At 44.4% G+C, this 23,591-nt stretch overlaps 1 protein-coding gene across 3 annotated transcripts in view; it reads left to right on the forward strand.

Annotated features, from left to right (window-relative positions):
- Positions 1-23,591, forward strand: part of DGKH (diacylglycerol kinase eta) — a 227,940-nt gene that overhangs the window by 173,243 nt on the left and 31,106 nt on the right. For all 3 annotated transcript variants that reach the window (XM_075563022.1, XM_075563024.1, XM_075563023.1), the window contains exons 15-22: positions 4,592-4,691; positions 7,549-7,807; positions 8,864-8,986; positions 14,751-14,885; positions 17,887-18,004; positions 19,066-19,176; positions 19,312-19,408; positions 22,409-22,516. In XM_075563022.1, coding sequence (XP_075419137.1) covers positions 4,592-4,691; positions 7,549-7,807; positions 8,864-8,986; positions 14,751-14,885; positions 17,887-18,004; positions 19,066-19,176; positions 19,312-19,408; positions 22,409-22,516 — 1,051 coding nt within the window. The remainder of the gene's footprint in view (positions 1-4,591; positions 4,692-7,548; positions 7,808-8,863; positions 8,987-14,750; positions 14,886-17,886; positions 18,005-19,065; positions 19,177-19,311; positions 19,409-22,408; positions 22,517-23,591) is intronic.

The following is a 23,591-nucleotide window of genomic DNA, read 5'->3' on the forward strand; positions in this document are numbered from 1 at the left end:
ATATAGTTAAGCAAATCTTTTATCTGCCTCTTTCATGGTCGAGATGTAAGCAAAGACATTATCTTGACCTTCATGTGCCTGATAAGCCTGATGACTGTCTCCTATATATTTTACATCTCATCCTTAAATTGGATTGAATTAATGACATGGATTTTGGACAGAGATAAACAGGAGCACGATAGCAACCACTCCTTCATCTCTCTCAGTTTCAGTCCCCGTGTGATGCAGCATTTTTAACAGTGGGAACTATCTTCAAATAAAATTTTGTATAGATAGAATGCGAATTTTAAAGAAAATGATTGGCTTGCGTAAACTAGATAGGTTTAAGCTATCAAGATAGTTTATGATGAGAGTAAAAGTGCAGTCAGGTTACAGCTGACAGTCGTAGTCCCAATAGTCAGTGCAGTTTGCAATTCCGTCTGTACTATATCACGGCCATGTGGTTGTAAGGGAGTTGCTCTCTGTTAAATTACAATGGCAGGAGATGTTTTCATCCAAGATTTGCACAGAAGGTAGTTTAGTACAAATTAACATATCATTTGTCTGGAATGGTCATCTGAGCATTTGAAAAAAAATAGCACTCAGTATTTTGAAATGAAATCCAAACCAGTCCCTCTGGGGAAAAGCTTGAGAAACCCAAGCACAGACAGCAGTGTGGAACCGGAAGCAGAGTGAGCTCCGGAGTCCTGCTGGAGACTCATCCATTCATTCGCTTGGTGATTTTTCTTTTTTATCAAGTGTAAGAATGGAAAGAATGCCTGCCTGCCTTCCTCATAAGTCTGTCTGGAGAATTAACTTGAATGATGAAATGACTGTGTTGTTGTTGGGCGGTGCTGTTCAGTAGGTTCCAACTTGGAGTGACCCTGTGCACACAGAGCCAAACACTGCCTGGTCCTGGGCTTAGAAACGACAGCGGACCATATTAAACCATGTTACGTTACCTCGTGCATCACCCAAAGCCCCCACTTTTGCCCCCAGCATTGTTCTGGTTCCTTGTCTAGGCTCTGCCCCCTCCCTATGCTTTTAAGCAGAATCCAGAATCCATTCCCTGTGGTCAGCAGACCCACTTGGCTGTCTGCCTACCTTATATAACTCCAGATTTCCCGGCCTGCATGGAAATCCTAGGGGATTTGCCATAAAGAGGTTCAAGTCAGAAGGGGACTGAAATATAATATCATTTAAATCATATGTTTGGTGCAGGCATGTTCAGTCACACAGAACCCTAATGAGATTGTTGTGTGCTATCCCCTCAGTGCTGACTCACCCAGCCCTAGGGGACAGAGTGGGCCGACCCATAGGGTTTCCCAGGCTTGAATCTTTGTAGACAGGGCCTCTGGTGGCCTACTGGACTATGTACCAGGCTGCCAACCAGAAAGTCAGCAGTCTGAAACCACCGCCACTCCTCGGCCGTTTCAGAAACCCACAGGGCCAGCTCTACGCTACCTTCAGGGTCACGGTGCGGCAGAATCGACGTGGTGGCGAGTATTTGTTTATCTGTGACAGAAGCAGCCTGGCACGGAGCAGCTGCTGCAACCTGGGGATTCATGTATTTCAGTTAGCCTGCGCTTGCAACATTCATTAATTGACATATTAGCAATGCAAACGGATGCAGCTTTTCTATTAGCATTTTCGACACTCAAAAAATAATTGGAAAATAAAGCTGCTGGGAATTATTTTATGAAATAAACACTCACAAGAGAAATATATGTATTAATACAGGGGGGCTTCAAAAACGTAGGGGAAATCTTACCTTTTCAGTAGAGTGTTGCCTAAATTATCTCTTAGGAAGATTCCAAGTCTCAAAGTCCATGATTCTCTGGTTCCAGTTTTATTATTTTATGCCTGCCAAGGACCACATTTTCCGAAATTCTTGTCTATAGAATAAATTGAATTTATTTAATAGCTATATTTTTCATTTTTATTAATAAATGGCATCTGTGATTGATAGCCAGAGCTTCTGGCTCTTGGAAGGTAGTTCATGTTACCATACTCAGCTGATAAAATTGCAGCCAGGGTAAGAGAAATGAAGTAGCGACCTTAGAACGACCCTACAGAACAGAGTAGAACTGCCCCTTTGGGATTTATCTTGGTGGGAGGAATAGGCCTCATCTTTGTCCTGTGGTGGTTTTGAACTACTGACCCTGTGGTTAGCAGCTCACCTCGTAGCCAGCAAGTAACTCCTACGCCACCAGGGCTGCACTTGCCTCCACACAGCAAACAAGCAGACATCCCAGGTGTGACACATGTATCGTCTAAATGACAGGCGTGAAGGTTTGTACGGAGGGGCAGTGTTTCCGGTGGGTGTTGCCATCTCAAGTGGAATTATCTGGAAACACCATTATGCCACTCATCCGATAGGCAGAAAGTGTAGAAAAGTATGATGGAGGAGAGTCGTTTTAGCTGTTATTGTTTTTCAAGCTCCCTGACCTATAGCTACAGAAGAGAGCATCGACAATTTTAAAACATTCCAGTGCTCTTCAAATAGTTACTGAACAGGCCTCCTCCCTTTTTCTAGCAAGTGTCTGTACCGTATTGCATAGACAGACTGGTAGGTTCTTTTTTGGGGTCTTGGGATGCTGTTTTTAATCTAACAACAGCTCCAACAACTTTTAGAAAACATTATTTTAGTGGTTTTAATTTTCCTTTCAGTCTATTTCTATGACAAAGAAATGAAAAAACAAATACCGTATATACTCATGTATAAGTCGAGTTTTTCAGCACATTTTAATGCAGTCTTTGTGGTAAAATTAGGTGCCTCGGCTGATATTCAGGTCAACTTATACTCGAGTTTGGTAAACTACGCATTGCTAACAAGATTTAAATAAATTAGTTTTGCATTATGCTGTACTGGTTATCTAAAGGGGGAACAAAGAATTCTTTTTTTCAGAGACTATAATTCAACGCAGATAGCTGGTTGGGTGTCAGGATAATACACAACCACTTTCCCCTTCAGGGAACCCACCCCCCACCCCTTTACAAAAGTTGGCTTTACTCTGCTTCCGTACAAAAGAGTAGCACCTGCCCTTGTCGACCAAAAGAAATCCAGAGAGGCATCTCGCTTTACAAAACAAAGGGGGGAGGGGCGAGAAAAGCAAAAGTCTCATTTAGCCCTTACAGAAGCAGAGTTCTCTGGAGGCTCCTTTGCGGGGTACCAGCCCCACAGTTGATCGGGTCTGAGAGGCGGTTGTGTAATTGAGGGGTAACATTAAAGAGACATCAGACAAGATAAGGCACGTGAATGTTCACCTCCGGGACGGCCATGATCTCCACAGCCAGGTCCACCCAGAAAGAGAACCTATTTCCAGTCACGGCTTACATACATCTTCGTGGACGTGCAGGCCCCTGATTGCATCATAACCAGGCAGGGGCTGTACCATCGGCATGTACGCGATAGGAGGGGGTGAGCTAGGGGTGTTCATGCGGTAGGAAGGGGAGACACTAGAGGTACACACGTGACAAGATAGGTGGACCCTCGATTCCAGGTGGCAGCTTAATCTTGGTCCTCCATGAGTTGGCTTGACCTTATCTTTGGACTCTTCCTTCAGAAGGGGAGCAATCCACTATCCTTAGCAGCAGGGAGTGGGCCCTACGTAGGGTGGGCCAGACTAGAGAGTCTGGTGGCCGATGCCCTCACGGAATAACCTTTAAGAGCTGACCTCTCAGTGTACAGTCATTTACCATGTGCTGCAAGCAGCGTCTTAGGTTTGGTGTACAAGATGGGGTGGGAAACCTGGGAGAAAACCTTTCTGTTCCCCACACTCCTTCTCCGGGAACTAACTGTACTGAGCCGCCGGAGCCCTGACCGTGTCTGTGAACAGTAAGGCTAGTGTTCGGTCAAGTTCTATGACCTATTTGGTCGGTAATTTGGCGGGAGGGGCGGGGGAAGGGGGGTCTTGGACGGCTCAAAATGTTTTCCATAGTAATTAATGGCAATTGCTTCTTCATTTTATGCCATTTGGCTTAGGAAAAAAATCATAGGAATGCTCTCCTTTCAGATGGTGGGAGACACCCTATATTGCCAGGATACCCCGGTGATAAATAAACAGTAAAGTGGCAGTGACAGCACCCCCCCCCCTCTACAGAGCTGTAGGAAATAATGTTCTGTCAATACCGTCTAAAAGTACTCTTCTCATGAATTTAAACAGTTAAAAGAAAGTCTTTGTTTTATTTTAACTCATGCAAAGGTTCTTTTTTTAACCCTGGTATGGTCTAGAACAATGGTTCTCAACCTGTGGGTCCTGACCCCTTCAGGGGTCAAACTACCCTTTCACAGGGGTCGCCCGATTCATCACAGTAGCAGAATTACAGTTATGAAGTAGCAACGAAAATAATGTTATGGTTGGGGGTCACCACAACATGAGGAACTGCATTAAAGGGTCGTGGCAATAGGAAGTTGGAGAATCACTGGTCTTGAACTTAACCTAGGGCTTATTACACAGCCAGAAGATGCATGGAGATATATATATGCAAATGTCCCAGATATTGCCGTAGTCTGTCCAGCTGCCCTTCTGGACATCTGTAAATATGCTTACAATTCAAAGGAAATAAACCGACCAAGTATTCTGACATATACCGTTTCTTTTCCTTGAAGCATCTTATGTGAAACTGTAAAAGACTTCGTGGCCAAAATCGAGAAGGAATATGGGAAAGCGTTGGAGAATCCTGATGATGCAGACATCATGGCCAGTAAAGTAAGAGGGACACGTTCTGGGTATCAGGGTTTAGCGGCAGTTGTGAATGCTGGCCTGTGTTTTACTGCAATGCCAAACTGATGAAGTCGGTTTTCTGCCGAAGAGTTTATTAAATCAAGAGAAAAAATACTTTTGAACAGATAAAAATTCCCCCTTTATTCATATTCTGTTTTATGCCTACGCTGAAATAGGGAGGAAAGTAGCTTTGTTGAAAATCATCGACAGGTTGAGTTTGGAAGCTTGACCCCCTTCTCCCTCTAACTGAGTACCCAAAGGGGACATGACCATCCATCAGGTCCCAGAAGGATGCCGTGGGCACAGATGGCAAGGACCTTTCATCTCCAGTGACATCATTAGAATGCTCCAGGCTCGCTGGGAAGCTGAGTGGAGTAGTGAGTTATGCAGTGAGTTGCTAACCACATCAGCAGTTCAAAACCACCAGACACTCCAAGGAAGAGAGATGAGGCTGCCGTGTAAAGATTCAGGCTTGGAAACCCACAGGGGCATGCTAGTCTGTCCTGCGGCTTTCATATGAGTCAGAATCATCTCGACCTCAAGTTTGGTTTCCTCGGTCAGCACTATGGTCGCCTACTCTATTCAGAGTTCTGTGTCTTCATAGGTTGCCCCCCATGTGCTTTCTGGGGCTAAACTTTGAACATTTAACTGAACCTTAAAAGCTACAGTGTTTGCTTTGCCTAGGTTCATGACAGGGCATTCTCAGGAAAGGCCTAGTTATATTTGGCTCACAAAGAAACTAGATCCCCAGGTGCATTTACGCCTGGTGGTTTAATTGTGTGGAAGGAAAAGAAAAGAATTTCAGCCTCTTTCTGTTGCTCTACTCTGTGAAGGGTTTCAGGAAGCAGAAGTCCGCTCAAGCCTTCTGCTGTAACTTTGTCTTGGCATCTCATCAAAGGCAAATGCATAGAAGGTGAAAGGGCTGGAGACTGTGAGGAGATAAAGGTGCATGAAGGGCACCAGCAACTGCATTGGTGCTAAATGCTTTTTAACACCCCCCCCCTCCGCCATAAAAGTTCAAAAGAGAAAAGACCAGCAAGAGCAGAGCGCTTGTTTGCATTTCTCTCCTCTGTCCCCCTCTTTCCTCTCCCGGCTCCTCTCTCAGAGCCCGTACCCCTGCAGGGCTGCCCTCGCCCCCTTTGCGGACCAGAGCTCTGAACGCAAGCTTGCCTCCAGGTCGGGATGCTCACAGTGGCTCCACACGCAGACTGCTTTTATTATTAAAAGTTTACCTAGTTTTTGTGTGACAGACGGTAATTTTAGGCAATGTATACTTTTTGGGTCATGTGTGGCTTCATAGTAAAAAAAATAATTCTTTTTCCCATCATTTTACTGGGGGCTTATACAACACAATCCATACATTACATACATTGTGTAAAGCACATTTATACGTTCGTTGCCCTCATCATTCTCAAAATATTTGCTCTCCACTTAAGCCTCTGACATCCGCTCTTCATTTTTCCCGCTCCCCCCTCTCTCATGAATCCTTGATAATTTATAAATTTTTATTTTGTCATATCTTACACCGTCCAATATCTCCCTTCACCCACTTTTCTGTTGTCCGTTCCCCAGGGAAGAGGTTACATGCAGATCCTTGTAATTGGTTCCCCCCTTTTCCACCCCATCCTCTATCCACTCTTTGTTTTTTCCTTAAGGAAAAACACCTGTGTAACAATTATACATTTACACATACAGTAGAGTCTGGCTGCTTCTGAAGTACAAGTCAATGCCATTCACATGAAAATTGTGCTGTTTGGTTGTTTCCTCACGGTTATAAAGTTTCTAGCCCCTAAGTAATTTCCTAATTATAATAGTCACGAGCACTCCCACGGGCTTCTTTCTTCCTTATACGTTCCTCCTTCCAGTTCCCATCCAGTCGACTCCAGCTCATGGAGTGTGTGTCTCAAGAGGACGCGCCCCTTAGGGTTTTCAATGACTGTTTCAGAGGCGATCACCAGGCCTTTCTTCTGAGGCACCTCTAGGTGCACTTGGACCTCCAACCTTTAGACCAGCAGCCAGATGCCTTAAACACCCACCCTCTGTATATAAATGTAAAATAAGCATTTCCCCACCTCTCAAATCTAGAATTTCACGTTCGGTAATTCCTGAGCTAAATAATCTCTAAAATTAGAAGGACAATGAACATTTGAACGTTAGTGTTTCTCTAGTAGTGAAACTCTCAAACAAATTACTTTCAAAGGCCTTGTGTGGCCCATGTGGATCGTCTTTTCTCTCTTTTCCCCCTCAACAGTTTTATTGGCGTATAACTCACATCTCATATCATTTGATAGTTCGGTGGCATCGAGAAGAATTGTACGCTCATTACCACAATCCGTTGTAGAACGTTTTCTTCATTCTTGTGCCTGTCGTTGCTACCCTCTCGTTTCCCCTCCACCTGCCATGTCACAACCCCCATGAAACCAGCGATCGAGCGACTGCTGCCTGTAGCTGGGCCTAACCTGGATTTCATACACAGAAAAACATTTCTAAGAAACAACAACAATAACAAAGGAAAACAGATTAAAAACCTCAATCAAAAAGAAAGCAGGAAATAATAAGAACTATAACAAATGTAAGTGGATCCAAAGGGAGATCAAAGAATAGAATGCCCAGTTTTAACCTGCAACAATCTACTACGGGGTTCATGCTGCCTGCGAGCAAAGTTACTCAAGTCCCTGGTCCGTGGTCAGAGGGGATTCACCAGGGGCTTAATTCACGTGTATTTCCCCCTCAATTTTTTTTTTACCTGAAATCACTCTACAGTGGGTCCAGAGGGAGATAGGATGTTGAGCTACTGCATTGTAACCCACCGTCCCTCCCTGTTGCCCTGCCCGCCCCCCAGTGTTTGGCCCTGAACGAGAAGCTGGGCCAGCTGCTGCAGGCTGTACAGAAGGATCATCCAGCGCCCCCGCACGGCCGCTCAGTCATTGCTGAAGAGGACCCTGTGGAGTTTTCCAGCGAAGAATCCTTGAGTGAGACCCAGGAGCAGCTTGCAGACAATGCCACGCCCTCACAGAAAGCCGCCAAGCCCACGCTCATCATGTTGAGGGCCAACAGCTTAAAGAAGGCCGTGAGGCAAGTCATTGAACAAGTCGAGAAAGGTACTCAAACGCAAAGAAGCAGGTGTGCAGTTGGGTGCCTTCGGATAGCAGCAGGAATCGAGTTTTCTGAGTCAGGCTGGACACGCTTAACAAAATAGCTTCCGAAGTCAACAGTCATTGCAATGACATGTGTACTCAATGCTGCTTCTTGACTTAGCAGTGCGGATCAGCATCTTAGTGATGATGCATAAAACAGAATCTCGTAAATGCTGAAAGTACACTTGAAACGTTAAGCTAAAATTGTAATATCTTTATTTTAAAGACATTTTCATGTAATTGGTAACTGTTGACTTTTTCAGATCCAGAAAATCTAACCCAAAAATTACTTTGAAAATATGGAAAATATTTGCTTTGCTTAATACACGTGGGGCTTCAAAACATGGGAATGCCGTTACCTTTCCATTCCTTTCTTTTTCTCATGAACTCTTGGAAGCCCCTCATGGATGCCCTGAGTCCTTGTTGCTGTCTAGAGAGCTTACAAAGTCTCCACCTGTGTTTTTTAGCCATTTCCACTAATACACTGTGCTTACATCTTAAAATTGTAGACTAGAAGTTAGTTTTAATATAAGTGATAAAGAGCCCGGTGGTGTAGCGGGTGCACCGTGGGCTGCTAACTTCAACCACCCACCAGCTGACACCACCAGCTGCCTCGCAGATGACAGACGGGTTTCTTCTCCCATAAGGAATGGCAGCCTCAGAAACCACAGGGCAGTTCTGTTCCGTCCCGTAGAGTTGCTGTGAGTCAGAATGGACTCAATGGCAGTGAGCTTGTAGTGTAATCAGTTATTCACCTTGAATTGCACGTGTACTTCATTTTCGGAAATTCCTATAAAATGTATTTCTTTTTAAAATTCTGTTAAAAAATATCACTCTGACAACTTAATTTACTTTTCTGACGCCTGGTGCTGACCCCAGCAGCCCAAGTTTACTGCTAAACAGTGCTTCTTTGTGAATGCAGAATTTCTTTGGATGGGTTTCAGTGTTCCTTTCCCAAACATCTCACAGTATTTATAGTTCATTTTCTCTGCCCAAACATACTTGCCTTCTGGCTTAAAGCGACGGATGACCACACAGCTCCCCCCTCTGGCCCATGTCCTCAGTCACCCGAATGTGACCACCCAGAAACTGCGGACCCTAAAGAGGACTGCAGGGAAGATGGTGCCCAAGAGCCGGGACCTGGTAAGCAAGCCCTCACACAATAGCGGGTGCTGCTGTTTCTCCCTTTTGAAAGGGAAGTCCATTTCTGCTGGAAGTGAACTGTTTTTACTTTGATTTCCGGCAAGACTCTTCAAAACTGCTTAGATATTCAGGAATACTGTAATAGAAACAACTGAGCATATTTAGATGCAGATAATTGTCACTGTCCCATATCTTTGGTCATATATTCTAACGCTCGTAGTAATAACCAAATGGATTGCAGGAGCAAATGAGACTACAAATGGCTTAATGTTCCCCCGGACAGAGAGGAGGAACGCCTACATCAGATCTCTGAGAACTACTTGTGAGTTGCAGACCATACTAGTTGGTGCGCTACCCAGCACCATCTGGAATCCCTCCCCTCAACATGCTAGGTCAAAAAGATTTCCTGCTAAACTAAGGGTTAAAATTACAGGACTTCTAGTTACAATGAAATATGTGCTTCCTCTGCTTTCTTTAGGCTTTCGTTGAAGATGATTTGATACTTTAAATCTTTTCTGTTGTATAAGGGAGTGGTTACTAAGATGCTGGCACTGAAAGCTTGTATAAGGGAGTGGTTACTAAGATGCTGGCATTGAAAGCTTGGAAAATAAAATAATAATGAGAACAAAACTTGAAAATAGTTAGAAAGCACCAACAAAAAGGCAGCACTGCAGAATTCGTTGCCATCATTAAAATTTTTGCTCTTTTTTCCCCATTGCATGCAAACTTGGTCACATGACTTTACTTCCATGGGGTTCCCGGGTCTGTAAAAAGGAATCATACATGTACTTCTCCATAAGGTTGTCCCGGGGGCCCATTCACATATGTAAGATGCTTGGAAAGTTCCTGGTGCGATAGAAACGGGTTTAACCTCCTCATTACTGTCAGTTCTGCTGTGGCTGTTAATCACATGAAGTCGGAGAGAATATGCCTTTGTTGTGAACCCCACGTGTCTAGCATAGACCTAATGCATGCATAATGTAGAACCTCAACACAGCTTCCCAAGCTTACTTTGCCAGAAAGAAAAAATTATTCAACTCTTCCCTAGCAATCACAAATTTTTGGACTATAGCCCCTAATTCAGAATAAACTGGAGGTACCCGCTTTTGCATCCCCCCGAGTCACTCCAGGGCCCCTCATGGGGCAGTATCACCTCAGATGTTTCAGATGTCATGTAAGGGTGCTTCACAAAGTTTGTGGGAAGATGTGATTAAAAGATAATGGAATGAGAAAGTTATAGAATATAAGTAGTACTAAGTAGACACACATAAGGCCTAACGATATTCTACGGTTATAGAATATGCCCACTTGGGCTCATATGCTCTTATCCCAGAACACAGGGGAAAATGGGCATATTCTAACGGTAGACTTGTTAGACCCGATAGGCCCTTCTTGACATATATTTTAGAGCCCCCTTGACACGTGGGCATTGAGCCTGTGTCCGGTGCCATCGAGTCAGTTTCACCCACAGCAGCCCTGTGTGCCACTGACTGAAGCACTGCCAGGCCGGGCATCCTCCCGGTGGTTGTCATGTGAGCCCATTGCTGCAGCCACTGTGTCAGTAGGACTCTCCGTCGCTCTTTTAAACACATTCCCAACTTATGGTCAGCTCCAGTTATTCAAAAGTTATTATTTATCTTGAACTTTATTTCATTTTTATATTTCTTCCCATGATTATAGTCCATTATTATTCATAAGATTTTATGTCACCTGCATTTATATAGTGCTATATCAGACTGCCATCAAGACAGTGCTGACTCATAGTGACCCTACAGGACAGGGTAGAACTGCCCTGTGAGTTTCTGACTAACTCTTTTGGGGCGTGGAAAGCCTCATCTTACTCCCGTGGAGTATCTGGTGGTTTCGAACTGTTGACTTTGCTGTTAGCAGTCCAATGTAGAACCCACTACGCCACTAGGACTCTGTTGCAGTGCTTGATAGTAGTTTAAAAGGCAATTTCACGTGCATTATTTTTCTATATTGAAGATAGCTTTGCCTTCTGGAGCTGTGTCTTCTTCCTCCTCTTGGCAGCCCTTAAATGAGGCTGGATACAGCTCTGGTGGCATTATAGCCCCCTCCCCCACCACCCCCAGATCTTCCGTGTACCTTCCGATTAGGCTTCCTGTCCTAAGTGCCTCCACCAGGCTTTACTTAATGATGTGTCAAGCCTTTGTTTCCGGGTCAGGGTTAAAATGACGCGTCACTTTGAAGAATGTTCTCCCAAGTGTTTTTTCTAGTGTGACAGATTGCACTTTGATATCCATGCACCACTCATTCTGGACTTTTTTAAAAAACATTTTATTGGGAGCTCTTACAGATATTATTACAATTCATAGTTCTATTAGATCAATGTTGCCGTCATCATTTTCAATACATTTCCTTTTCTTCGTGAACTCCTTGATAACAGCTCCTCTTTATCCCCTCCCTCCCTCCCCTACCACCACCCTGAACCCGCAATATCTATTATCATTGTTCCCTTTTTCTGCCATAACTTCCACTATCCCATGTATCCAGTCCCCTAAAATTCTGATGCCTGCTCCTTTTGAGAGGGTTAAAACAGTCATCACTGCTCATCAGTCCTCCTCCCCGCTTTCCCCCACTCTCTTCCCGCGTCCTCAGGGATCATTACTCCCCTTTCTGTGTCTGAGGGGTTTATCTTCCTGGACTTCCATGCAGCGAAAATCTTGATTGTACAATGTACCTATGCAAGGTCATCAGTGCTCTACTGCCCCCTCGATAAATGGTCTCTTTCCTATGGCCTTTCCGTGAGGGGCTGTCCAACTGTCCACTTGTCTTACAGGTGGGTTTGGGGTCTCCGTCTTGCCTGTGCCCCTTCACGTCAGTTTGATTGCTTGTGTTTGAACTTCTGATAACTATTCCCATCAACACCTGATGATCACATGGGCTGGGGTGCTTCTTCCAAGTGACCTTTGTTGCTTCCCTGCTAGGTGGCCGCTTATTTAACATCTGGCCTTTAAGACCCCAGATGCTATATCTTTCAATAACTGGGCACCATCAGCTTTCTTCAACACAATTATTTATGCACCCATTTGGTCTTCAGCGATCATATCAGAAAGATAAATATCATACATTGCCACATTATTAGAACAAACCATTCTTGTACTGAGGTAGGATTTAAGTAGAGGCCCAAAGTCCGTCTGCTTCCTTATTATATTTACTCATACATACACACATGTAAAAATACACCTATATTTATATCTTTGCATATATACATATTTGTATTTATACCTACATACACAATTTTTACTGCCTAGTTGTTTCCTCTATTTCTTTTTTCTTTCCTCCTACCCCACTGTCATGTTCACCCATCGTGCGCCTCTCAATAATTCCTCTCAGGTTCATCCCAATTGATCAAACATCCCCAGGAACATGACACCCTCCTCGACTTCGGTTGTAGGTCCCTTACTCTAGTCCCCTGTCCCTGACGTACTGTCTCACCATACACCACCCCCCTGCTCCCCTCGTCCGCGTGGAACATGGGTTGTCTCCTGAGATTGCTTGCCCTGTCTGTCTTACACAGATAGACATCAGAAAGAAAGGGGGGGGGGGAAGCAACATATAAAGATAGATAAATAGTTCCAGGTCCCCCTGCTGACCTTTGTGACCATCCCCCAACCAGTTCAGATGAGGTGCCAAGTGCTGTCCCCACAGTCAGGAGTCTGCTTTCCTGATTTCTCTGAGGCTTCGTGGCTCTGTTCCCGTTGCTGATCTCTTGTACTCCTCTTGGTTTACCCCATGTGGGGAGCTCAGACTGGCCTTACTTCCCGCACTGTATCTTCAGTGCCGATCTCTATGGCTAGGTGATCTAGGGAGCAGACAGCCATGTCTCCAGCTGGGCCCAGCCCTGCAGTCCTCTCTGGGAACTAGCTGCTTGGAGCAGGAACATCGCCCTCATTGCTTGGTGTGACAAAATGAGTTCTCTCTCTCTCCCTCCCTCCCTCCCTCCCTCCCTCTCCCTCTCTCTCTCTCCCTCTCCCTCTCCCTCTCCCTTCCTTGTGTGAGTGGGACCATTCTGGACTTTGGCCATTGCTGATGTTGCTCAGGTGACCTGAGACTGATTTCATTCAGCTCTAAGTACTAGGAGCTTGGACTCATCCTCCACCTGTTTCTGTCCCCACCGAGTTGGCAAAACCTAATCCTCTCAGTTTACACATCTCTGTGGATTTATCTTTTCCATTTGAACCCAGCCTTCCATTCTGTCAAAATATTTTGGTGCATACTTCTGATATCTCCAGTTTATGTCATCTCAGCATTTGTGGAGGAGGGCTTCTGGGTCTCATCCTTTGAAGAAATTTCACTACAGTCGGCCTCACGGTGAGGTCTGTACACAAGGCTGCTTGATGAAGTCTTCTCTGAAAGCCATGGCTCTCTCGAGGCAGGTGGGGGTGGGGCGCTAATTGCCCACTGCTAATGCTTTTCCACCAGTCACCGTTCCACTTTATCCTACACGTATAGACTTCACTTCTATGGTAGTCTCCAAAGGAAACTGAGGATATAGAGATATTTATGTCAGTATTGAAAATAGACAGATTTTTTTTAAATATGCAGTCTTAGATTTTATTTTGGCCAGTAATTCAATTTATTAGACTCAGTAGCACTCGTACAAGTGTTCCTGTATTTGTGGAACATCCTTACTGTGGTATTATTAAGTTACGTTTTGATTCATATGTCAGAGATGTGTGAAATACAGTCTCTGAATATGGTCAATGAGATGTTTGTTCAAGGAGCAGGAGACAGTAATTCACTTGCCTGCCGTGGAACATCAGTCTCCTTCACGAGGATGCGTTCTGCTTTTGATCAGAGGTGAATGTCTGCAGATTGTTTTCATTAAAAAGTAGCCCCGGGAGCCCCGTCTGTCAAAGAAAAGAGAGACTGCTGCCCTGCTTCTCTGTAGTGCAGCTGGCTGCTTTTGAACAGAGATAATAGAGTGCAAAATTAATTTAATTTCTAATTAGGGAGAGTAAAATTAATTACATTTTAGAGTATTTTTTAATTGAGTTTGAGTATTACTGGGTTTTTTGTAATCACCTTCCAGTTAATCCTAAATTAGTTTAAAGGTACTATTTGCTCTGCATTAATTGGCCCAGATTGTGTAGAATTAAGTCTTCCTTTTTGTTGTTTACTTTGAGAGTAATTGTATTTAAAAGTAATTTGCAAAATGTACTGAGGTTGTATAAGAGCTATCAAAGAAGAGTTTGGAGAAAATTGTTGCTTTGATTAATTAATTGAACAGTGCCGAAGAGCATATTGGTTTCCTGTGACAGTAAATCATTTCCCCTTCCATTTTAGAAAAAAACATCACCTGTTCTAGAAATTTCATTAATTAAATTTGATCATTCACACTGTGTTGAGAATAATAGTGTGTTCGGGAGTATACACTCTAAAACATATGTTCAATTTTCAAATCTCATCAGACCTCAGGATTTCTATTTTTTATTCAGTGTGACCTGATCGCATTCTAATTATGAGTATTGCTAACTTGATATTGTGTAGACCCCTCTTTAGTATTTATATAGTATTTAGTATTTATATGGTATTATATAGTATTTAGTATAGTATTTAGATATCACCTTGTGGGAGAGTTTCTCCCTATAGTAAATTTAAAGATACACAATGTGATATTTTTTGTTCCACTGATGGAATTAAACTTATACTGCATGCTTGTATGGTGCAATCTTACAGGGTTCTCTTGTCTTTATAACTTCATCGTGACCTCCTTTTAATAAGGACATTTTGCCTACAGTTAAAACTGCACCTCGGTCTCCAGATGGTCGGGCAAGTCAGAGCTTTTCCCAGACGGACTCCGCCAGCTCTGGCCCACCTGTGGCAGCCAGCAAAGAAAACCTCCCCGTGCTCAATACCAGAATCATCTGCCCAGGTACTGCCGCTTCTTAAACAGCTCCTGTCCCTCAGGGCTTCTGTCAGAATGATTTACGTCCTTGTTAGGTTGAATTGTGGTCCTTCCTTCCCCCAATGTGTGTGGAAACTCTGGTCCCTGTTGCTATAAGTAGGACCCTGTTTAGAAGTAGTGGTTATGTTTTGTTATGTGGCTGAGTCGGGTGGATATAAAGCCTAATCACCTCTGAGATAGCCAAGGAGCGGAATAAACGAGACAAACTCCGGGGGAAGTAGGACTCTAGGGAATACCAGGGAGCCAGCCACCAGGAACTAGGACAGAGTTGGCGAGGAAGAATCACCAGGCCGTAGACCCTGATTGGAGGACGTTTAACTAATAGAACCATGAGAAAACGGTTCCCTCGTCTTTAAAATACATCCCTGTCACGCCGGCACGTGCAGACTGAGAACTGAACAGGAGGATCGGCCCACGCTCAGCCAGTTCAGCTCGTGTGGTGAAGAACTAATGGTACTGAAAGAAAGAGGCCAAGCTGCACTGTGGCACGGGCAAAGAGCCAGGCCCCAGGAGTTGACGGGGTGCCCACTGAGATGTTTCAGCAAAGGACTGCAACACCGGAAACACTCACATCTTGCTGCCAGAGAAGAGAGAAAACAGCTCTCTGGCTGGAGGAGAGCCCCATGTACGCCTGCCCCAAAGGCGACACAAGAGACTGTAGGTCCAATCGAACAGTCATCGCTATCACATGCAAGTAAAGCTTTGCTGAAGATCATTCAAAGAGTTACAGCAGCACATTGACAAGGAGCAGCCAGAGATTCAGGCTGCATTCAGAAGGAGACATAGAACAGAGGACAATGATCCTTGCTGGTGTCAGATGGAACTTGGCTGAAAGCAGTGGAGACCAGAAAGGTGTTTACCTGAATGTGGAAAGGCGTTGGACTGTGTCGATCATAACAAACTATAGATAGCATTGTGAAGATAGGAACATTTAGAACACGTAATTGTGATAAACAAGCAGCCTTCTAGCTGAGAAGCAACAAAGCCCACGTGGAAGAAGCACACCAGCCTGTGTGATCACGAGGTGTCCAGAGGAACAGGTATTGGGCATCAAAACAAAAAAATCATATCATTGTGAATGAGGAGAAGTGCAGAGTGGAGACCCAAAGCCCATCTGTAGGCAACTGAACATTCCCTTACGGAAGGGTCACAGGGAGGAGATGGGCTAGTCAGGGTGCAGGGTAGCAACTATGAAACATACAACTTTCCTCTAGTTCTTTAATGCTTCCTCCCCTCCCCCCCACTATCATGATCCCAATTCTGCCTCACAAATCAGCTAGACCAGATGATGTACACTGGTACAGATAAGAGCTGGAAAAATAGGGAATCCAGGACTGACAAACCCCTCAGGACCAGTGATGAGAATGGCGATACCAGGAGGATGGAGGGAAGATGGGATACATAGTGGGAACTGATCACAATGATCTACATATAACCCCCTCCCTGGGGGACGGACAACAGGAAAGTGGGTAAAGGGAGACGTTGGACAGTGAAAGACATGAAAAAATAATAATGTATAAATTATCACGGGTTCGTGAGGGAGGAGGCGCAGGGAGGGAGGGGAAAAATGAGCTGATACCAAGGGCTCAAGTAGAAAGCAAATGTTTTGAGAATGATGATGGCAACAAATGTACAAATATGCTTGACACAGTGGATGGATGGATGGATTGTGATAAGAGTTTTACGAGCCCCAATAAAATGACTTAAAAAGAAGAAGGAAAAACAACAAAAAAGATCACTTGATTGTGCTTATACGTTGTGTTAGTCTGGGTTGACTAGGGAAACATGTCCAGAGACACACGTGTTTAAGAGGGAACTCTCTATCAAAGATCAACTGTACATTAAGAAAACATCCTAGCCCAGTCCAGATCAAGTCAGTAAGTCCAATATTAGCCCATATGTCCAATACCAGTCTATAAATTCCTCTTCAGACTCACGCAGCCATGCTACAATGCTGAATGCAGGAAGATCACAGGCCAGTGGGTGAAAGTCTTGTGGATCCAGTGGCGGTGGAAGCATCCCCACGTGTGAGTCTCTTCTTGGCTCCTCCAGCTCCAGGGCCCTGGCTGCCATGAGCACAGCTCCATGTGTCTGATCAACAGGAATGTCTCGCAGGGAGGGAGTGTACCTGGCTTCCAGTGAGCTATTTATCTCCTTCGCACCTCCAAATGAGGTCATCATTTGAGACCTGATTGACAGGCTAGACTCCAACTCCTTCTCAAGTTGACAGGAGATTATGTAACTACCACATACATAGATCAAGAGTTAACCCTTCTAACAGAGGGATACTGCTTGTGGTAAAATCAGGAAAAGTGTGTGTCAGAACTTTAGCCTGTCATCAGATTTTTTTCAGCTGAGCATATCATCTGGGAACCTAGACCATATGAAAAAAAGAATGTGGTGTCAGGATTTGGAGGTAGATTTATTAGTGACCTGCGTCCTGCAGGCAGCACTCCCTTGCTTATTCAAAGTGAAGAAGATGTGAAGCATTTACTGATCTAGATCAAAGGCTACAACCTTCCATATGGATCCTCCCTCAACGTAAGAAGTAAAAGTCCTCACAAATGAACCGATAAGTCGCATCGTGATTAGCAGAACACACTGAAGTTGCCAAGGGCTCCGCTTTCAACCTGCAGACAAACAAGATCTTTAAGGTGAGCAATAGGGAGAGCCGCCTCCTTTGGACTCATCAAGTATTGGCGATCAAAAGGGCAGCATTTGTCCCAGGACCCAGTTCAGAATGCAGGATGGGTTGGGAAAATAGGAGTGGGAACAAGAAACACTGAGAGGAAGTGGGGTGAGCGACCTTGCATGTGGGGATGCAGCCGAGAGCAGGAAAGCTGTAATCAATGACAAGAGTGAGCATTGGAGATGGGATGCTTGAGACTTAGATCTGCAGTGAATGGCCTGGAAAGCCCCCTGCTTGTTCCTAACATGTGGTCACGTGTGTGTTTATTTTTCCGGCCAGGTTTAAGAGCAGGACTAGCTGCCTCCATTGCTGGGAGTTCGATCATCAACAAAATGTTACTAGCAAATATTGATCCTTTCGGCGCAACGCCATTCATTGACCCAGATCCAGATTTGCTGTAAGAAAATGCTTGTACACACACTTTTCTTTGGCAGATCTTCTCTCTGTCTTGTATTAATGATAATGCTTTAAAATTGTACTCTAATAAGTCTGTTTTCACCCAAGGATAATCAGAAAATCTCAAAATTTTGATGAGGATGATGAGTTTGGGCCTATTTGAAATTCAGTCATTTCCACCACTGTCCACCAGCCACAGTATTTCCCAGTTTTCCCAACAATTGTTTCTGGTAGGAAGCCTACATGGCCAGCTATTCCTGCCCCTGAGCAGTTCCCTCAGAGGTCCCTGGGCACCCACATTACTATTAGCCACGTCCCCGCCTTTCTTCTCAGACCTCAGCATCTTCTCATCTCTCCACGGGCAGGCGGCTTCTGTTGTTACTGCCCCCAGGAAGCTCCCGCCCACATGGTTCCCTCCTTCCTCAGAACTAATAAAAAATCGTGGCACTTCCACATATACTTCGGTTTTTAATTTTGCATCTGTGCTACCTTGTTTCTCTAATGACGCTCCTCAAGGCCAGTTTACGCCAGCGTGATGGGCTGGGTCTCGGCGAGTTTGCTCGGTGATACTTGTCCATCGTTAAGGGTGGACGCGAAGGAGGGTTTCCCATGGGGAGCGTTGGTCCTGATGGCAGGGCCCTGCCACAGTCACCGTCCTTTGTCTCAGTGGGATGGTGCCAGCGCAGGAGAGGCACTGAGGTTGCTTTTCAACTCGTGGACCAGCCGACTGACTCTGTGCCCGTGGTGTCTTGCCCCCTCAGAGCCCGGGGGCTGGGCACACGGATGCGAGTGGGAAGAGATCCCTGCTAAGCTTGGTTCTCGCAGAAGAAATGAAAACGTGACCTGAGCAGATTTTAGGATTCTTTCATATACTAATTATAATTATTATATACTATGTATAATGTATGATACGTACTAATAAATAGCTATTGTATATACGATGTCTTTATAAAAATGAAATAATAGATGCTATAAGAATATGTATGCAATCATAGAATTATAGCTAATCATAACTGACCCTAAAACTGATCCGCTTTAAAAGATTTCACCTTGTGCTCCTAGAGATGGGTACACAGAAAAGTGTGTGATGAATAATTACTTTGGGATTGGACTGGATGCGAAGATTTCCCTGGAGTTTAATAATAAGCGGGAAGAGCACCCTGAAAAGTGCAGGTAATCCCCGTCTTTAGCAGCAGCTGTAGCAAGCGAGGCCAACGCACTTTAATTTCCTGTGTTATTTCTCTGCTTGTCCTGCCCTTACAAAGAAACAGTATGTACTGAAAGGGTGTGCCGATGTTGCTTTTTCAGAAGCCGGACTAAAAACTTCATGTGGTACGGCGTCCTGGGAACCAGGGAGTTGCTCCAGAGATCCTACAAGAACCTAGAACAAAGGGTGCAACTTGAGGTACAGTCTCCTTTCTGTGGGTTTCATTCCGCTTGTGCAAGTGACGTGGCCTGAATACCTTTCAGTCAGCAGCTAAAGCCACTCGGGGAAAACTCGAAGCGTGGGTATTAGATCGCTTTGTTAACCGAATACTAAAGGAGAGGTAGTCACTGATCACGTTGCTGATGAAAATGAAAGGCTGCAGCCTTTGGTCTGCATTACAACTCAATGTAGAGAAAACGAAATACTCATAATTAGACCAATAGACCATAAATATCATGATAAACAGAGAAAGGACTGAAGTTATCAAGGATTTCATTTTGCTTGGATCTCATGGAAGCAGCAGTCAAGAAACCAAATGGCAATTACTGTGGACAGACCTGCACGAGGCCTCTTTCAAGTCTTGCACAGCAGAGCGCGCTCTCTGAGGACCAAGGTGAGCCCGACCCAACTCCTGGCTTCTCCATGCACCGCATATGCCAGTGAAGGCTGGGCAGTGGGTAAAGAAGACCCCAGAAGAACTGATGCATTTGAATTGTGATGTTGGCCAAGAAGGTTGAACGTACCGCAGACTGCCCGAAGAATAAACAAGCCTGTCCTGCAAGAAGAAGAGCCAGAAAGCCCTTGGAAGTGAGGATGGCAAGGCACTGGGCATGCTTGCAGGAGAGCTGGGTTCCTGGGGGAGAAGAATATGCTTGGTAAAGTCCAAGGTCAGACAAGAAGAAGAGCCTGTGGCTTGATACAGTGTCTGCTACAGGGGGCTCAGCGATGGTGAGGATGGTGCTGGACTTGGCAGTATTTTTTTGAATCATTGTATTGGGGGCTCTTACGGCTCTTCTCACAATCCACACACCACCCACCCGCTGTGCGAAGCACATTTGTAGGTATGTTGCTCTCATGACTAGGCAGTATTTCGTTCTGCTGAACACGGGGCCAGCTGCATGGCACCCAACAACAGCACAAGCACAAGTTCATCATTTTTAATTACATGTTTTTTACAAGACTCTCTTCTTTTAATGACGGTCTTCTCAGTAGCTAAGTTTATTTGAGAATAGAATCAAACAGCATTAATTTGAGAATAGTAGTTTAAGAGATAAGGGAAAAAATTGCACTTTTTCTTTTAGTCAGTAGGAATTTATTAGCCAGAGGATGTACAGATAGGAACTGGAAACACAGGGAATCCAGGACTGATGGACCCCTCAGGACCAGTGGTGACAGTGGCGATACTGGGAAGGTGGAGGGAGAGTGGGGTAGAAAGGGGGAACCGATTACATGGATCTACATATAACCTCCTCCCTGGGGGACGAACAACAGAAAAGTGGGTGAAGGGAGACATTGGACAGTGTCAGATATGACAAAATATTAATTTATAAATTATCAAGGGTTTATAAGGGAGGGAGGGGTGGGGTGGGAGGGGAAAATGAGTTTATACCAAGGGCTCAAGCAGAAAGCAAATGTTTTGAGAAAGATGATGGTAACAAATGTACAAATGTGTTCGACACAATGGATGTATGTATGGGTTGTGGTAAGAGTTGTATGAGCCCCCAATAAAATAATTTAAAAAATAATTTATTAGCATGTAATATAGAATTAACTTCACTAGCCATATGATATTTGATGTTTGGGTATTAGGTTTTTGAGGGTTTTTTTACCCAATTAAGTCGCAAATTACTGTATAAACTCGAGTACAAGCTGACCTGAATATCAGTCGAGGCACCTAATTTTACCACAAAAACTGCATTAAAAAATGTGCTGAAAAACTTGGCTTATACACAAGTATATACAGTAATTCTCCTTGAACTGATGAATGGGAAGGCAAGAAGTGTCAAGTGCTTTCCACGTGCATGTTTTGTCAGTTGACATTGGTTGTGACAACGTACAATCAAGTTCTAGCCTAATGACTCCTATGTAAGTTGATTCTGTCCTAAGTCAGATGTCTCTCTTTTTCTTTTTCAAAAATAGTTTCCATTTTGACTTCCTTTTATCACAGTGGCTGTATAATTTTCACTTGATTTGTCTTTGGGAGGCTGGGACCATGACATGGGAACATGTGGTGGGGAGCACCTGAGACTGGTAAACCATCAGCAGGTTATGCGTCGCCACCTTGTGTGTGGTGCAGAGTGCTAACGACAGTGTGTACACTGAGTGCAATGAATGTGCACACACAGCTGACAGCTGTAACAGCTCAAACACACTGGGAGCCGGCACTCCCCGGACTTGAAATCCGCAGCCCGTAACTAGTGAGTTCCGGAGCAGCAACAGTGTCCTTAGGCTGTGCAAGAGACTAGATGATGCACTTAGGCTCACAGTCAGTCCCAAACCGACTGAAACGCATTGCCATCAAGTCAGATCTGACTCAGAGGCTCTGAAGGACAGGGCAGACCTGCCCCTGTGGTTTTCCATCCATGTAAATCTTCATAGGAGTAGACGGACTCGCCTTTCTGCAGAACGGCTGGTGAGTTTGAACCCCTGGCCTTGTTGTTAGCAGCTCAGTGGGTAGCCATTATGCCACCAGAGCGCCTTCAGATTGCCAGAAGGACTTGGAAATGGGTCATGGCGCTGGCTGGCCACCACGGTTCGTGTCACTGAACTGCGCACGTGGAGACCGGGGAAACAGAACATGTTTTGTTACATATGTATTTTCCACAATTAAAAAAAAAGACTGTTTAAAATGATCACAACTACGACCAACGTACAAATGAGAATGTCTTAAGTGACCTGCAAAAGGGCTAAAGAAATGTAGTGGATGCTTGCTTTGGAAGAGAGAAGAGAAGAAATTGCTTTTTTGTTTTGTTTTTGTGCAGGTGATTCCTGTAGGCACCTCTGTGAGGGGCATCTCGACTTTAATGTTTTATTTTTTAACCAAAATGAAATTAAGGTCTTTTTGGTGTGTAAGATGCATTTACAAGAAGCAAACTCCATCAGCACACTGTATTCCATCACGTTTGTCTTTGGTGATCTTGTGTCTTCCAAGCCCAGGGTTCGGGACTCTGTTTCATTGCCAAGTTCTCTCTCTTGCAGTGTGATGGGCAGTATATCCCTCTCCCCAGTCTGCAAGGCATAGCAGTGCTGAACATTCCCAGCTATGCAGGCGGCACCAACTTCTGGGGTGGAACTAAAGAGGATGATGTAAGTAGCATCATGGGAGAACGTCCTTTTGTTTTCTCCAAAATAATTAAGTTACGGGGACGGGAAGGGGACCTTGTTTGTTTCTTTTTTTTCCTGATGTGTCAATAAATTATATAACATTGATTTTATATTGGAATATGGTATATCTCCTGGGGAGATGAGAGTAGAACAGATTTCTAAGGACTTTGTTAAAATAGTCACTCTTTGATATACTCTGACACTGTCACTCATTTAAGATTTACATATCTTGGGATGTATCTAAAACTTTTCTGGGTGGACACAAAAGGATCTACTGTTGTCAACGAGATTTAAGGAATGAAGGAGGTAAGTCTGTGCTTTTTCATTTCCCACCTGTACTAGTTTGCTGCTGCTTCTGTAACAAGGTAGCAAGAATGCGGTGCTGTTCATTCTGTGTGGCAGAAGTTGGGTATATGTCTCAGAGAGTGACAGCCAGGGTCCGGCATGGCTGTACTTCTGGAACCAGCTCCAGATGGAATCTATTTCATTACTCTTCCTGCCTTCCACAGGCTGCCCACATCCCTTGACTTGTGTTTCCCTCCCCACGTGACTTCACTCTGACCTTAGCTCTTGAGTTATATGGGACCCACCCAGATCATCCAGGATGACTCCCTATCTCAAGATCTTCCGTGTAATCAGATCTTTAAAACCCTTTCGTCCATCTATAGTCATATAATATTCACAGGCTCTAGGAAGTAGGACTTGGGCATTTGTAGAAAACATTATTCTACTGACCATAATACCATTCTGAGTATTCAATTCTCTAAATATCAATTTATATATATTATTTTTACAGGCTCCTTTGGACAGTAAGGTTTAGGACACTTTATGATTCCTTTGAGACTTATCTTTTACTAAAAAATGTAACTCTTTTAGAAAGAATGAAAAACCAAAACCCAGACTTCCTGCCCTCAAGTTAATCTTGCGAGCCTATTGGACAGGGTAGAACTGCGTCGGGGACAGTAATTCTCTATGGGAGTGGAAGGTGTCTTTCTCCTGAGGAGCGGCTGGTGGTATTGAACTTCTGATCTTGCAGCTAGCAACCTGATGTGCAACC

Source organism: Tenrec ecaudatus, chromosome 11 (assembly GCF_050624435.1).
Source record: "Tenrec ecaudatus isolate mTenEca1 chromosome 11, mTenEca1.hap1, whole genome shotgun sequence".
In the NCBI taxonomy this organism is placed as follows: domain Eukaryota; kingdom Metazoa; phylum Chordata; class Mammalia; order Afrosoricida; family Tenrecidae; genus Tenrec; species Tenrec ecaudatus.